The sequence below is a fragment of the Ochotona curzoniae genome, unplaced genomic scaffold (genome assembly GCF_017591425.1).
Source record: "Ochotona curzoniae isolate NIBS_2020 unplaced genomic scaffold, NIBS_Ocur_1.0 contig_4148, whole genome shotgun sequence".
Lineage (NCBI taxonomy): Eukaryota > Metazoa > Chordata > Mammalia > Lagomorpha > Ochotonidae > Ochotona > Ochotona curzoniae.
The window spans coordinates 7,345,616-7,362,568 of NW_024466146.1; the positions used below are offsets into that span (position 1 = coordinate 7,345,616).

A 16,953-nucleotide genomic window follows, 5' to 3' on the forward strand; every position below is an offset into this window, starting at 1 on the left:
CATGTGATGGCACAAGGTGGCTAAACTGTCTCTTGAGATGGCAGTATCAAATGTAGAATGCCAGGGATCCAGTTTCCTGCTGATGGGCGTGGGGAGCAGCAGAGGAGAGGCCCTGCCACCCCCATGGCAGACCCTGGCAGAGATTCTGGCTTCAGAGGGCAACTATTAGCAGTAGCGCATGGTCACTCCAAATAGCCAATGAAAGTTGGGATTCTGTGTAGTTACTACATCTCCCAGGTAGTTCTGTTCTATACTGAAGTGGGTGAACCCCCAACCCACGAAGGTTGCTCTAAGTCATTCATGAGCTATTTCACAAGAAGTTGAAGAGCCTCAGTATCAAAATCCTAACAAGTTGTTCATGGCTCATTGCTGCTAAGAAACTGTATGAGCTTGCGAGCTAAAATGCCTGTGTGACTTCTAGCACTAATGGATCCCAATTCTTATGAATCCAGGCCCACCTAAGTCTGGTTATCTCACTGGTGGCTCCAAGTAATGAAGTGGGTGCTTCCCTTAGCTGCTGGAGGTGTGGACTGTCCAGCCGAGATAGGTAGGAAATGTGTGGCATTTCCCCTCACCTTGCAGGTTATTGTGAATTTTCTCTTTTCAAGCTGTTGTGGACTGCCCCATAAAAATCCTATGAATGTGCTGTTCAGGGCTGCCCTCCCAGTAAGGGGTGTTGGTCCTGGCCGGCTGGCTGTTTGGTCAGCCAGCTGCCATCTCTCAACCAAGAACCCAGGCTCAGATGTGCTGAGTTTCAATAAACTGGTGATTTCTGGGGATCTCAAAATCTGGGCACAACAAAGTGTGTAGCCCAGGGTCTGGCACGTTAGCGTTGTGGAAGTATTGAACTGTTCCTTTTCTCCTCCAGTTGCAGTCACTAACTTTCTCTGCCTTTTCAAGATATGGCCTTCTCTCTTTTTTTTTTTTTTTTTAAAGCAATGGCCTTTGATAATCAACATTTAAGGGGTTATTTGTCAGCAACGCCGCGTCTCCGCGTACCCCGAGCCAAGAGGAGGGACTAGGGATACAAAACAGACAACACACAGTGGGTCTTTCTTGTAAAGAGAATACCATTTATTCAAAGTAAACTCGCATCTTTCATAGTCTGCTTGGCTCCTCCCAGTATATTCCCAATGTTCAAGTGACACCTAAGCCTCCCCCCCAGGACATCTTAAAAAGGGGAAGCAGGGAAGAGGGAACTTGCAGTCAAGCCACTGGCTAAATGTATCAGGCCAAGATTGTCCATCCTGTTACACCTTGAGAAACAAGCTAAGCTGTGGAGTTAACCCTTGGGAAATCAGGGCAGCTGTGATGGCGTCCCTCACTGGGTTCTTGCTGGTCCCCTGGGAGGCCTGGCTGTCATTCCTGCATTTGACTAGTGCCTTACCATTGCCAGCACTTTAGTGAACCAGCCAGTGGGAGCTGACTCTCTTAATCCATGTGTATGTGTGTGTGTGTGTCTCCCTCTGAAGCATTCAAGTAAATAATTAAAAAAAAATTTTTTTTATTGCAAAGTCAGATATACAGAGGAGGAGAGACAGAGAGAAAGATCTTCCATCCGATGATTCACTCCCCAAGTGACCGCAATGGCCAGTGCTGACCTGATCTGAAGCCAGGAGCCAGGAACTTCCTCCAAGTCTCCCACACAGGTTCAGGATCCTAATGCTTTGGGCTGTCTTCGGCTGCTTTCCCAGGCCACAAGCAGGGAGCTGGATGGGAAGTGGAGCTGCTGGGATTAGAAGCAGCGCTCAAATGGGATCCCGGCGCATTCAAGGCAAGAACTTGAGCAGGTAGGGCACTGTGCCGGGCCCAATAATTTATTTTTTAAAATAAATATATTTCAGATTAAGTGAGACAGTGCTGAGGCAGGACTGCAGTGGACATGTTTGTGATTGATAGTTCTCAAATCAAATTACCTGTGCAAGTCTTGCCTAGAGATTTTAGGAATTATAACCAATGTCCTTCCGACATAAAGTAATAGGAATCTACAGATTTCTCAAGCTCAAAGGAAATAATTGGTAATTTATGGTACAGATAGATTTTACTGTAACATTTATTTACATTTGAAAAAAAAAAGACTTGCCCTGTGACACAGTGGGTTAAGCCCCACCTGCCGTGGTTTGACTCCTTACTCCACCCCGTACCTGTTGTTCCTAGTACTTGTGAGGATTAAGTATTTAATGCTTGAAAGGGGTGTGGCAAAGTGTTTTCCTCTCTTGTAAATATTGTGTAATAGCTGATCGGGATTTTTATTATTATACATCAAGCAAAGTAATTTACATCTGCTGTGGTCATAGCTAAAGAATTTTCAGGGATCCATGTTATGGGACTGCACATTAAGCCACCGCTTCCCTGTTAGGAGTGCCTATTTGTCCAGGCTACTCTGCTTCCTATCCAGCTCCCTGCTAGTGCAGCAGAGCAGAGAAGACAGGGGCCCAGCTAATGGCCCCTGCTGCCCAGTGAGAGATCCCGTTGGAGTGCTGCGGTCCGAGCTTTGCTGTGGCCCAGTCCTGGCAGTTTTGATCTTTCAGGGCATGAAGCAGCAGATGGTGGGTCTCTCTTTTGCTCTCTTATTTATTTACTTGCCTTTCCCTTCCAGTATCTAAATAAACCTTAGCAAATAAAAAAGAATCTCCAAATCTTAAGAATGCAAAATTTATTATATATTTATTTGTGCTCTTTTCCAAATTTCTCTTGAGTTTGTAGTGTTGTGCAAAATGAAATTCCTGCTTGCAAAGAAACTGAAATATAATTATGAATGCAATGTGGATTTAACATGTTTTAAAACACAAGACAGAGTGTGATAAGTGGAGGGGTAAAGAAGAGTCCAAATACAGCCCAAAGCCTTGGGACCCTGCATCCGCAAGGGAGACCAAGAAGGAGCTCCTGGCTGCTGGCTTTGGATCAGCTTAGCTCGAGCCATTGTGACTACTTGGAGAGTGAATCATTGGATGGGAGATCTTCCTCTCTGTCTCTCCTCCTCTCTGTATATCTGACTACAATAAAAAATAAATAAATCTTAAAAAAAAAGAAGAAGAAGGAGAAGAGCCCAGATCAAGGTGTTGACAGCAGGGTAGACTCCTTGCTGATAACTTTTCCCCTCTTTATTTTTATGACATTGTGGAGAAAAACGTGAGCTATGATATTGGACAGACCTACACTGAGGTTGGAGAGTGCTCCCAGAGCTCCTTAATCTCTTCATGTCCCTGTTTCCTTTTTTGTAAAAGCGAGGTATTAATAGCATGTATCTCACAGGGTTGTTGTGAGGGTAAGACAAGACAAAAATGTCAAACATCCCCTCTGTCAGCAGTAGGAGGCCAGTCCATGGGAGTGTTGTGACAGGGTCCCAAGGCTGAGGAAGGGCTGTGGTTCTGCCAAGTTACCAAGGAAGAAGACAAAGCCCAGGGACCTTGACTCTTGCATTAGCTATCATCTGTTTAGAAGAAATGTAGGGAAACTGCTCCGTCCAGTTTCCAGTGTAGCCCAAAGCCTTTCCGTTTATATTGTCTTTCTGTTGTAGTCAAAACCCAGCTAAGCAAGGATTGCCAGAATTATCTCCAAGTCTCTACTGCTTTCTTTCCATTAAAAAAAAAGTCAAAAACTTTTTTACTACCACCATTTAAAGAAATACTATCTTTATGTCCTTTGCCCAGAGTTCATCATAATCAGCATGAGGAAAGTTTAATATCATACTAGGTTAAAGGGCAGAAACTTCATTAGTGCAGATTCTAAGGCAGAGTAATAAATCTGGCTAAATGTCCTCATCTGATATAAGCAACTGCCAACAATATTAGATACGAAGCAGTGTCACTGTAGAGGAGTCAGAGGATCCATTCTCAAGGGAAAGCAATAATATTCTAGATGTGAAGGAGCATAGGAATGGTCCAAATGGGAGCTTTGAAATGCAGTTCTCTATAAAAATAAATATGGCACTTTCATGGAGTTGCATGTTAGTAGGAAAGTTCATAAACGTGGAGTCAAGAAGTGGGCAAAAGTTGAGAGATTATTTCCTAAGTAACTCAGGCATAAAGGAAGGCTAGCCAAGGGCAGGACTCTGACTATCTGCTGATAACTGGCAATTTCTGAGGCTTGCCTGAATTTTCTGAAGATTGCTTGGTAGGTAGGTTGGTTGGAACAGATCAGCTTCTAGCAGACATGATTTGGTAAGTGCAATATAAATGCTCTAAATCTTTTTTCTTACCTGTAAATTAAGAGTAACAGAATTTATATTGTAGAATTATTGGGAGAATTTTTCAGATGGTGGAGGACAAGTGAAATAATAAGCACTTAATAGTTGCTATTTATTATTAGCATCAATGAGAAATACTCATATTCCGAAGTACAAAAATGACAAGGAAAATCTGGTAAAAAAAAATCTACTTTGAAAAAATTGTAGGTTGAAAGGAGAAAAAAATTACCTTTAGTCCTCCAATTAAAAATATAAGAACGCTTAACTCTTTCACGGATGTGAAGGAAAAACAGCTTAGTTACACCTCTGTTTAGTTCTCCTTTTCTGAGCTATAGAGTACTTATGAAAAATTCTGAGCTGCCCTTAATTACAATACCCCAGAAGGTATAAGGAGCAAAAGATAGGAGAACTTAACCTGCTAACAACTTCTGGTGAGATCAGTAAAAGGACTGCTTCACGTTTTTGATCTTGTGTTGAAATCTTGATTTAAATTCCATCATGGCCTACCACAATACCATTGTGTACCATTTATACGACAACTTTCTCGACTGCCTGTTCCAATCAGGACAGAAGCAACAGTCCTTCTCCTTAGGGACTGCTGTTGAAGATGTTAGCCAAAGCTGTTGCAATCAGCGTGGAAGAGCTATTAATGGATAGACATCATTCAGACTCAGTAGTTTTGGTTTGATAGCTCAAAGTTATCCCATCTCACACATTTAACATCTGTTTTATGTGCACTCCAATTTTTCTTCTTTTGACGAATGGGACTAGAAAATGCTTTATCTGATTCTTGTGCTAAATGTTGTGGTCCACATGGCCCTTTCCAAACATACTACAAATGTCAGCCTCTATATACTGTAGCATCTATTAGTTTGTAAGTGTATAAAAACTAAGTGATTAGGGTGGGCACTTGGTTGAGACACTGCTTGAGATCCTCAAATTCCATATCAGTGTGCTCAGGCTTGAGTCTTGGCTCCACTTCTGATGCAGCTTCCTGCTAGTAAGTGCCCTAGGAGGTTTGCTTGTGCCACCTAGAGTCCTGGGCTCCTGGCTTTGTCCTGACCCACTCCCAGCTGTTGCAACCATTTGGAAGATGAACCATAGATGAAAGTGCGTATTTATTTTTCCAAATGAATGCATTAAACAAACAAAACTCTAGTTGGGCCCAGCATAGAAACCTAGCAGCTAAAGTCCTTGTCTTGAGTGTGCCAGGATCCCATATGGGAGCCAGTTCGTGTCCCGTCAACCCTGCTTCCCATCCAGCGCCCTGTTTGTGACCTGGGAAGGCAATTGAGGATGGTCCAAAGCCTTGAGACGCTGTACCCACCTGGAAGACTGGGAGGAGACTCCTGGCTCCTGGCTTTGAATTGGCTTAGCTCTGGATTTTGCGGTGGGGAGTGAGTCGTCAGATGGAGGATCTTCCTCTCTGTCTCTTCTCTTCTCTGTGTATCTGACTTTCCAATAAAAATAAATAAATCTTTTAAAAAAAACCTCTAGAGATAACTATATATATAAAATAATAAACAATGCCTTGATGACACATTGAGAAACCAAAACTGTCATTTGTCTTTATAAACTTGTCAGAAATATATGTATATATATTTTTGCAGATGACAGTGACTTCAAAATTAAGTACTATTTTATGGTTTTGGAACATTGTTTTAAAATAAATAAAGTGTAGGTAAGTGGGGTAGCAATAAGACCCTGTTTGGACACCTGCATCCCATATTGTGATGCCTGGTTCAGTTCCAGCTACCCCACTTCCAATCCAGTTTCCTACTAATACACACCCTAGGGAGTAGCAGTGACAGCTCAAGTACAAAGTCCCTGCCACAGTAGGAGACTCAGGTTGCGTTCCAGCATCCTGGCTTTCCCCAGCACAGTTGTGGCTAATGTGGGCATTTGAGAACTGAACCAAAGGATAGAAGATCTCTATTGGTCTGTCACTCTGCTTTTCAAATCAATAAATCTTAAAAAAAAATAATAAAGAAAATTATTCATTCTGCTCTTATGATCCTCATCTGTGAACTCATTCAATTTTCCATCTCCTCTCTGAAATTTGACTGTGTATCTACTCATTTTTCCCTTCAATCAGGAGAAGCAGGCATTTTGTTCTCTTGTTCATGTAACTATAGCATTTCTGATTAAGTATTTTTTAAAGTCACACATGAAGACACACTAAAGAGTGTACTATATTTCATTACATTTATTCATTGTGTAATGTCAAATCAAGGTAAATGTATCTTTTTAAACAGTTAATAATCATTTATGGTGAAACGTTCAAAGCACTTGCTTCTGGGTTGTTTTTGTTTGTTTTGACAACGAACATAGTACATTTTCCTTCTTTACAGTCACCTGCTCTGTAACAGTACACCAAAATTTCTTACTTCCATCCAACAAGAGCTTGATATCTCTTAATCAGCATGCACTTGTCCTTTTCCAGTCTCTGGTAGCCGTCTACAAGATCAACCTCTTTAGATTCCATGTGTGAGTGAGAAGATGAAGTGCATTTATTTATGTGATTTGTTTTACTTAATAGCCCCAAGTTCCTTCCATGCTATTTTCAAATGACAAGATTTCATCCTTTTTAAAGTTGGCTAATCAGGAATCCAGCATGCATATGCGCCACATCTCTCTCTATTCATTATTGGATAGACACTGAGCTGTTGTGAATAGTGCTGCAATGATTGTGTTAGTGCCATATCTCTGCAATGAAGGTTTCCATTTCCCTTGGATATAGACCCAGGAGTGGCGCCTTGTTTCTTGAGGAATCTCTACAATGAGCTTAGTTATTTGCATTCCTTACCAACAGGGTGCAAGTAGTTTCTTTTTTAAACATTTTTTTTGCTAACACTTATTATCTTTTTTTTCAATAACAATCAACCTAATGGAAGTGATATGATATTTACTTGTAATTTGTGGTTTGTGTTTCCCTGATGATTAGTGATCTTTTCAGGCATATCTTCTTCTCCCTCAATATCTTTTACCTCAGATACATTGTATATTGTTGCTGATGTTATGTTGAGGCTTTTAATTGATCGAGATTTTACTCTGCTGGCTCTACCTTCAGAATCTCAACTGAACTTGAACTGTGGTTATGCAACAAGGTGGAGGAATCCATCATGGGGGGATGTTATGGGAGGGGTGGGTGGAATCCCAGTACCTCTAAAATTGTATCACATAATACAGTGTTATTAACAATAAAAAAATTAGCTCAGAGAAAGCCGTACATGGTGATAAAATATGAGGCAAACATTATTAAAAAGATTAAAGGGGCAAGGACTTTATTAACTATGTTCTTACAAGGCCACTTGATAAAATCCCAAATCAGTTAGGAGAAAAAATTTTAGTAAACCACAAGCAGAAAGGAACATCTGAAATGCAGCAAAATTTGTATGCAATTTAACAGTTAATGTTAAAACTTCACAAGTTTTGTTTTCTAATATCACCTGTTCTTAAATTGTAGGTATCAAGAGAACTAAAGTGGGAAAAGAAACAGAAGTTTAAAAGAATGAATAAGAATTTAAAAACTGTTATTAGCAGATTATGAATGCCAACATTAAAATATCCAATAGAATTCTGGGATAAATGATCAGAAATAATCTCATATGTGAGATTAATATTCAAAATTTGTTTGCTTTTTTAAACAGCAGCAGCAGTTAGACCAAGCACCGGATCTTCACTGTAGTTTCTGTACCTTAAGAGACAAAGTGTACGAACAGTTCTTGTTAACGGAAGAATGGGCACCAGTCAAGGTTTCCTGATCAGAGCGTATGTGAGGCTGGAGGAATTAGTTCTTGCATGCTTGGTTTTGTCTTTTGTGATCTCATGGGTCTCATGGGTTGAGTTTGGGAAATTAAGTAGAAGGCCTAGGGCTCCCCAGACTCTTTGTGGTTGTTGCTCATGCTGTTTTGTTGGCTGCACTCAATTCTTCAAGCTGAGGAAAATCTGTGCTGAATGAAGTCTATTGTCTTTTGTGAGTTCAGTGACTTCTCTGTGTCCAGAACTACTTCTGGTTGTGAAGAGTGAATATTTTATCCCCCACATTATTTTATAGATTTAATAAAATCCCATTGAAAGAAAATAATGTATAAACATGAAATTACAAAAAAATCAAAAAAATAAATGAGATGGGTTTGAAGAAAGACAAGATGGAGAGGCAGCCTACAAAGCTGTTTTAATTTAGGAAACGAATTTCTTTAAAAGGTTTATTTATTTGTTTGAAAGGCAGAGCTAGAGAGAAATGGAGAGGGCGACAGATGTTCCATCTGCTGGGTCACTCCCCAGATGTTTACACCTGGAAGCCAGCTGTGCTGAAGCCAGATCTCCCAACTTTCAAGCACAATGACAAGTTAAATTTTTTTGGTTAGAAACATGCAAATATTTGAATATTTGTGATTAAAAAGAAGTTCATAATGCAGATCTTAACAGAGTAGAAGTAAGCTAGAATCAGTGGGTTACCAGTTTGCAGCTGCTCCTATTGAAGTCCTATAAGATGTTATAAGTTTTGGACAGTTTAGTTTGATTCCAAGTGTGAACAAATTCTATGGACAAATTGGGTTTTTGGATTTCATCACACATTGAGTGCTTGAAGTATGACAGTGGATAATGTTTTCTGGCTTGGATGTAGCCGAGTACAAAGCTTCAATGATATTAGGCTTTGGATTCAAAGGGAAGAACGATGGAGAGTAAGACTGGAAGGAAGGGCATCAACACAAGTTGGATGTTGTTTATTACTTTGTAGGAATGTTCAAAGAGTCCCTATGGCGGGCTTCGCACACTGTTAACCAGTACATAATTGTATAATGAATAAATCTGGGTGAAATTTGTGTGTGGAACATCTGGTGACTTGGAGTAAGTCTTTTAGTTTTCTTAGGCTGTAGTTTTTCCTGATCGAATGAACTGCAGCATGGCAGTTTTAACACAGGCTCTCAGCTCAGTCCTAGATTCACCTATGCTTAATTAATAAGTGAGTTAATAAACAAGAAAACTAGTCAGGGAAGCAAATAGCTTGTCTTTAAAGCTATGCTATCAGCTTGTGTTCTGTGATTAATGTTGCAATGAATATTCCTCATTTCTACCAGACTATGATAAAATGCATTTTATGATGACACCAGTAGATGGCAGTAGGGTAACGTAAACCTAAGTACCATAACCATTTCTTAGTTTTATGTAGCACTTGTCTTTTAAATATACTTGTATTGACTAGCTCTCCAACCTCTTGTCTCCTAATTCCAACAAATGGCTTATTATGCAAATACACTGAAACACACACTTTGCTTAGAAAGAAAGAAAAGCCCAAGGAGTATAAGCATTCTCTTGCTTTGTGTAAAACAATATCCAGTAGTCCTTCTTAGCCAGGCAAGTTCTCATTTTAAAACATTCATGACAATATCCAAATATGACAGCTGTACAATGTAGGTGTCTAACTCCCAGGTAATCAGAACACCTGCATGTTACTGCTTTCATCTCTAGTTCCTGATGTGTCATGTACACAATGGTTAAGCACAAAGGCACACTGAGTGATTTGGAGTCAGTCCTGATTTTTTCCATCCACAGCCTCTGTGATCAGGAGCAAATTTTTCTTTCTGACTCTTTCCTCTGCTGTAGAGTGGGAACAGTACTACTAACAACAAAAATAGGTGTTATCTTGTGAAGATATTGTAAGGATTGGATGAAATGATACATTTAGCTTGATATCTACATGTTAATGTAGGAAGCAAAATTTTAAGATGAGGTGCATTTCCCACCAGCTTTGTGAAAATTTCCCATATTATCCTTAACAAGTTGCATTTCGTTTCTTCTAATCCGTTTATCAAGTGTATAGAATCTCATTTCCACCCACTGATGACACACAATAGGACTATGTGAAGCGATATTCTTGGTGACCATGCGGAAGTCAAATACCAGTAGGTAGACATTTTCCATTTGCTGCCCTAAGATAGCTGGTTGTACTCAATAGGAACAGCTATTACACATACAAAGTTTTACATTTTCGTTTCCATAAATTAAAAAAAAAAACTGCTTTTATGTCAGTAGTGTTCTTATCTCTAACTTGAAAGAGAAATGCAAATCGGGATAGCTTACCTTCACAGAAGTCTGAGCCTGTGGAGAAATCCAGCAATCAGATTGGCAGTTTCTTTTACCATGGAGGCAGAGATGCAGGTGAGTGGACCGTAGGATGCAGAATTACCGCATCCCCTGCTTGATAGCTGTAGTGTCACCTGGTCTACTGTCACCTGGTCTACTGCCATTTTCTCTTTGAAATGGAGACAGTGGCAATAATCGACACTAAGTGCTTTCTGTTCAGATTCTTAAGTTCTACTAAGCAACACCTGAGGATGTTAGAACTGTCAAAGCCAGGTTCTTGCTCCAAATTGCTTAAATCCGAATTTCTGGTCAGGGATGTAAGTAGTTTTTTTCTTTTTTAAATGTTTTCTGGATGACCACTCAGGGATGAGAACAAGCAGGCTAAGTACCAGGAAATTATCACTTCTAACTTGGTCATATTAAATGGTTAGCTCTTCAAACTTGATCTTGGACTTTTTTTTTATGATTCCTGTCTCTTTTTCTCCAGGTCTCTTGAAAATGCTGTATGTTGTCCTCAGTCTTCTCTTTACCTTTTAGCAGATCCGCCTCCTCCTTCGCCAAACACGAGTTGCCACACCGGATTTCCTGGCTTTCCGTTTCCGTTCTCCCTAAGGACCATCTATTTTATAGTTCCGCTTCTCTCTTCTTGTTTCACAGAAGTGACACTCCTTTCAGTCACTCCTGCCCCTCCCAACGAGCTCTTACCTCCTCCAGGATGGTAGTTCTTCATTTTTCTTCTCTGATCTTGAATATTTAGTTGAGGCTCAGCAAGCTTTTGAACCTCTCCCGCGTGCTAGGTGCTAGGACTACAAAGGAGACTGTGGCAGTTGAGGAGTCCCTTCAAGAGTGGGACAGAGAAACAGAGATCAAAATATACTGTGCTCTGCTCTGTGTAACAGTAGACATACATAAAGGAAGCAGAAGTACCCACCCCTCCCCCCCAAAAAAAGAAAGAGAAAAGGGAAGATGGCTGCCAATTTTTCTGTTTCTAATTCCGTCTGTGTTGGAGAAAAAAAAAATCAGTTTTGCATAATTTAAATGGCAACCACCTTCCCTTAATTCCTGAATAGTCCATTTTTGTGTTTTTTATTCATCACCAACTTTTTTGAAAGAGTAACGTGTATCTCATACTTTCAGCTATTCACATAACTTCATCACCATCTTCCATATGTGTACTGCGAATGCTTTCTGGTTGACTTTCTTTAAATATCTCATCAAATTATCTCTTCAGTCTAGAAAAACAAACTATGTATGGAATGTTTCCAGAAATGCCACCATCAAAGACAGTTCAGCAAGTGTTTAATCAATTCCATTTTAGAATCTTACAAGTTTTAATTCTGTATTTTAAAAAAATTATTAATTTTTATTGGAAAGTCAAGTACAGAGAGGAGGAGAGACAGAGAGAGAGAGAGATCTTCTGTCTGTTGATGCACTCCCCAAGTGTCCAGAGTTGAGCCAATTTGAAGCCAAGAGCCAGGAGCTTCTTCCAGGTCTTCTGTATGGGCGCAGGGTCCCAAAGCCTTCAGCCATCCCTCTGCTTTCCCAGGCCACAAGCAGGGCACTGGATGGGAAGCAGGATGCTGGGAGATGAACTGGTGCCCATATGGGATCCCAGCATGTGAAAGGCGAGGACTTATCAGCTAGGCTACTGTGATGGGCCCTAATTCTGTATTTTAAATAGTCTGTCTTGTGGTTATCTCTGTAAGCCCTCAGAAATTTAGCTTTTCCCAAACTCTTCCTTTACACAAATTTATTCATCTTTTAAAGAAATATTTGCTTGGTGACTAGCAGTCCTTAGGAATACATGTGGTTTTTTTTTTTTAAAGATTTATTTTTATTATTTTTTCATTGGAAAGGTGGATATACAGAGAGGAGAGACAGAGAGGAAGATCTTCCGTCTGATGATTCACTCCCCAAGTGAGCGCAACGGGCCGATACTATGCTGATCCGAAGCCAGGAGCCTCTTCTGGGTCTCCCACGCGGGTGCAGGTTCCCAAAGCTTTGGGCTGTCCTAGACTGCTCTCCCAGGCCACAGGCAGGGAGCTGGAAGGGAAGCGGGGCTGCCGGGATTAGAACCGGCGCCCATATGGGATCCTGGGCGTGCAAGGCGAGGACCTTTAACCATTTGCGCCACCGCGCCGGGCCCAGGAATACATGTGTTAACAAAAATGCTCATGAAAATAATCTAAGGATGTTTATGAGTTACTATAAGTTTGGTTAACTGTAAGAATGCCATTTATTTCTTTTAAGAAGGATTTGTTTATTTTACTAGCAAGATTGAGTTACAAGACAGAGAGAGAGAGATCTTCTGTCTGTTGGTTTATTCTCTAAATGGACATATCAGCTAGAGCTGGGCCAATTAAAAGCTGGGAACTAGAAGCTTCCTCCAGGTTTACCGTGTAAGTGCAGGGAGTCCAAGCCCTTCTTTCACAGGCCGTCAGCGAGGAGCTGGAATAGAAAAGAAGTAGCTGAGTTCGGAGGCACTGCTGGTGGCGGGTGGTGAGTGGTGGAGCTGACAGGACGCAGCCATGACTGAGGCTGATGTAAACCCGAAAGCCTACCCCCTTGCGATCACCCACCTCACCAAGAAGGTTCTGGATCTGGTCCAGCAGTCGTGTAACTACAAACAGCTTCGGAAAGGAGCCAACGAGGCCACCAAGACCCTCAACAGGGGCATCTCGGAGTTCATTGTGATGGCAGCGGACGGCGAGCCCCTGGAGATCATCCTGCACCTTCCGCTGCTGTGTGAAGACAAGAACGTGCCCTACGTGTTCGTGCGCTCCAAGCAGGCCCTGGGCCTGGCCTGCGAGGTCTCCGGACCCGTCATCGCCTGCTCCATCACCATCAAAGAGGCTCCCAGCTGAAGCAGCAGATCCAATCCATGCAGCAGTCCATTGAGAGGCTCCTGGTGCGAGCCCCAGGCTCCCCCACACCCCGATGCCCCAGGTTGTGTCGTAATGTCCGTATTGGTGTATAGTATTTCTAGTTGCTTTTTGTTATAAAGTATTGTACTATTAAAAAAAAGAAAGAAAGTAAAGGAGTAGCTGAGATACAAACTGGTGTCCATATGGGATGCTGACCCTAAATGCAGAGAATGAACTCACTGTGCGACTGCATCAGCCCCGATGGCTATTTATTTTTAGATATCTAGATATTTAGATATTTAGGCCTAAAAAATAAAATAGTAATAACTGATCTTATACTCATCCTACAAATCTTTAATATTTTATTATCTCATGGGCTTTAGTGCAGTGGAAACATTGTGATGGTCTCGTAATTGCTTTTTGAATAATTTTTTAAAAATCATATTAGAACCACACTTGGGGCACTTTTGCATATTGTAGCTCTTTTTCCATTTCATTTCTTTCCTTGAATACTTGCAGTAGGTCCAAAAACTGCGGGTCAACATGCAGGTTCCTTCCGAGTCAGCCCTCTCCTCTGCCGCCTGCGTTCTCTGGTGCTGCTCTGCTCCAGCCCCACACTTCCAAAGCACATATGCTCCCTCTGTGTGTTCTGCCCATCCTCCCTTTTGCTTAATCTTCAGAGCCCAAGACATCCTTAGTAGGTGAGCTCTAATTCTTCTTTTGATTTGCTTCCCCCTCACTGCACACAATCTCCCCCACACGGGAACCGGTGAAAGGGTTTTCTCTTATCATTGCTTTCTTCCTAGAGCTTTAAGGCTATCTCCCGCCAAATCTAACACATATTTTCTGCATGTTTTTTGGATAGCAGCATCATTAATTCCCCAAACCAACAGTTCTGACAATGCGCAATATCTTTCTGTATGATTGGTAAATGTTAATGATCATGAACCTGGTAAAAGGTGCTTGGAAATTCTTTGTGATACTCTTGCAGTTTTTCTGTGAGCCTGATATTTTCATGATACAATTGTTTCTAAAAAATTTGGAATATAAATATCTTCACTTCAACTACTGGAGTTGACGAGATAATGTCAAAACCAATTTCCCTTTCACCTTTAAGCTTTTGAACACTTACAATTTCTTTTAGGAGAAAAAATTTGTGTGTGATGAGCTATGCTGGTGCTTGTAATCTCATCTTGAAGTGCCTGTTTGGCTCTACCTCTGATGCATCCTCCTGTGGAAGTACCTGGGAAGGAAGCAGGTGATGGGCCCTTTCCAGCCCGTGGTAAACCACCTGGCTCCTCAGCCCTGTTTGTTGTGGCCATTTGGGCAGTGTGCCAGTGGACAGAAGTTCTCTCTCTGATGCTCTGCCTTTCAGATAAATAAATGAATAAAATCATTACAAAATTCTTTAAGTGTCTAAAACTCTTTCTATAAAATTTCCAACCAAAAATGGCAGTAGAATATACTTTTCTCTTTAAAAATAATTTGTTTAGCTGATGAGACTTTTGTATCAAAAATACGTATCTCCCAATAAATTCTTTTTGGGTGCTTAGGTTGTTCTAGGCACAGTTCAAGGTACTTAGTGAAAAAAGATCGTGTTTCTATGTAGCTTATATTTTGTGCGTGATCACAGTGATGAAGAAAACAAATAATGGCATATCTGAAGGTGATATGGTCGAAAGGAATAAGTGAAGCAGGACGTGGGACAGTGGTAGATTTATCCAAATAGGGATTCAGAGAAAGTGAGGTGTCAGGTAAAAGAGATGACCTGGCATGTGAATCATGGGTGTAAAGGTCTTTGCGTGCTCACCATATTGAAGAAGTTAAGACTATAGTAGCAATAAGAGAAAAAGGGGCCGGGGAGGGAGAATGACAAAGGAATGAAATGTGAGTAGTGGAATTGAGAGAATGCAAGATATTACAGGAAAATGTAAGACTTGGCTTTTCTTTCATATGAGACAGAAATGCATTGGAGGGTTAGGAACAAGGGCATGAAATAGTCTAATTCATGTCTAAAGAGGATGATTATAACTCTGCTTTAGAGGATAGATGGTGAGGTAAGGATAGAAGTGGGAAGTGAAATTCAAAGGCTATTAAAATTCAGTTGAATTATGTCTACGAGCTTGGGAACTGGAGTACTGGCAGTTTGAGGTATCACGAGAAGTGCACAGAATTTGTTCTACAGCTCAAGATGACAGGGTTTAAGAGATTGATGCAGAAAGAAAGGGGAATGCATCAAGAGTGATTTCCACTGTTTGAAATTGCTATTTCCAGACTTATGTTATACTTCATGTATTTTGAAGTACATTTATTTACTTAGCATCTGTGACTTGAATAATTTCACCCAGTGAATACCCTTGGTAATTTGTAATGTACTCTTCCAGTTGCTACACTTCACTTGGTACTTGTAGTAAATATGTAAAGGTAAAAGGAACAATTTTTCTATATTCTGCCAATCATAATTTTATATAATAAATCATCTTTTTTTCTTAAAATAAGAAAAAACAGAATGATTTCCAAGTTTCTCATTCACAGGGGGCAAGTGAAGGAAGAGAAGGATTTGAAGGGAGAAATCAGATTTCAGTTTTGCACTTCCTATGTTCAGGTTACTCTGAGACAACCAATTGAAGAGGTTGACTGGCCACTTTGTTATGAATATACATTCAAGGAGTACAAGAATAAAAGTGGTTTTCCGACTTAATCCAGAGTTGTCAGCAGATAGGAGGTACTTAAAATTGTGAGAATATGTGAAATTTCTTAAGGAGTTAGGAAGGAAAAAATGATAGGACAGAGGTCAGGAAAATAAGATATTTCACTTTCAGGACAGCACGGAGTGTTGAAGAAAGGGCAAGGCGGTGGGCATGATTGGTGTTAATCACAGGATATTGACAGGTCAATCAAATTGAAGAATGAGAACTCAGTTACGAAATGGTTGTAAATTACCGATTTGGCCAAATGTTGGTGGAGTGATAATAGTGAAAGCCTAGTGAATTCAATGATAATTGGAATAAATGACAATGAGCAGAGGCAACAGTTTTAAGGGAGCTTGCTATAAAGGAAAACAGAATTTGGGGTAAGAGCTTGAGGGGAAAGATGGAGCCAAGAGACTTTTTCTAAAATAAAATGTATTTTGAAGGAAATGGTTGTTCAGGGAAGGAAAATTAACAATTTCCTGAGAAGGGGCAGGTCTATCTGCTTGAGAAAGAAGTAGGAATAGGATGAACGCAACAAATGAATACCATGGTTTCAGCCAGTTTTTCTGCAGTAGCTGCAGCAAAGGCAGAGTATATGGGGCAGGGACCCATTTTAGTGGCTGGGAAAATAGGGAGATCTTGTAAAATGTATCTTGCAGTTTTTTCCATTCCTTTTAGAATCTTTTATTTATTATTATTATTATTATCATTTTATGATGCAGTTCCATAGGCCCCTGGGACTTCCCCTATCCCCTTCAATCCCACCGAGTTCCACTATATCATTACTAAAGTATAGTTCCTCACACACAGTCATATGTCCACTATTGCGGACATGGACAGTGGCAGGGAGTCCAGCATCCTATTGTCATATAGTAAACGAGTGCATCAGGGGTCCATCTGTAGTCTGGAATTAGAGATGCATATTACATTGTATCCTCACATCTGGATGTTAGTCTCCATTTAATAGGTACTGTACATCTCCTTAAATGAAAAGCCAAGATACAAAATCAACAAGAAGAAAGATAGAAACTTATAATGCCATAAAGTTAAATAACTTGTTACTAGGTATGAGAGTCTCTATTACATAGTTACTATACACCACTTAAATGAAAAGCCA

General features: G+C 40.5%; 1 protein-coding gene across 1 annotated transcript; it reads left to right on the plus strand.

Moving 5' to 3' along the window:
- The first annotated feature begins 12,768 nt into the window (after positions 1–12,768).
- LOC121159398 (NHP2-like protein 1) lies at positions 12,769–13,238 on the plus strand. The gene has a single exon (XM_040984427.1). It carries the CDS (start codon positions 12,808–12,810, stop codon positions 13,141–13,143), a length of 336 nt encoding a protein of 111 aa, XP_040840361.1. The 5' UTR covers positions 12,769–12,807; the 3' UTR covers positions 13,144–13,238.
- Positions 13,239–16,953: the final 3,715 nt, after the last annotated feature.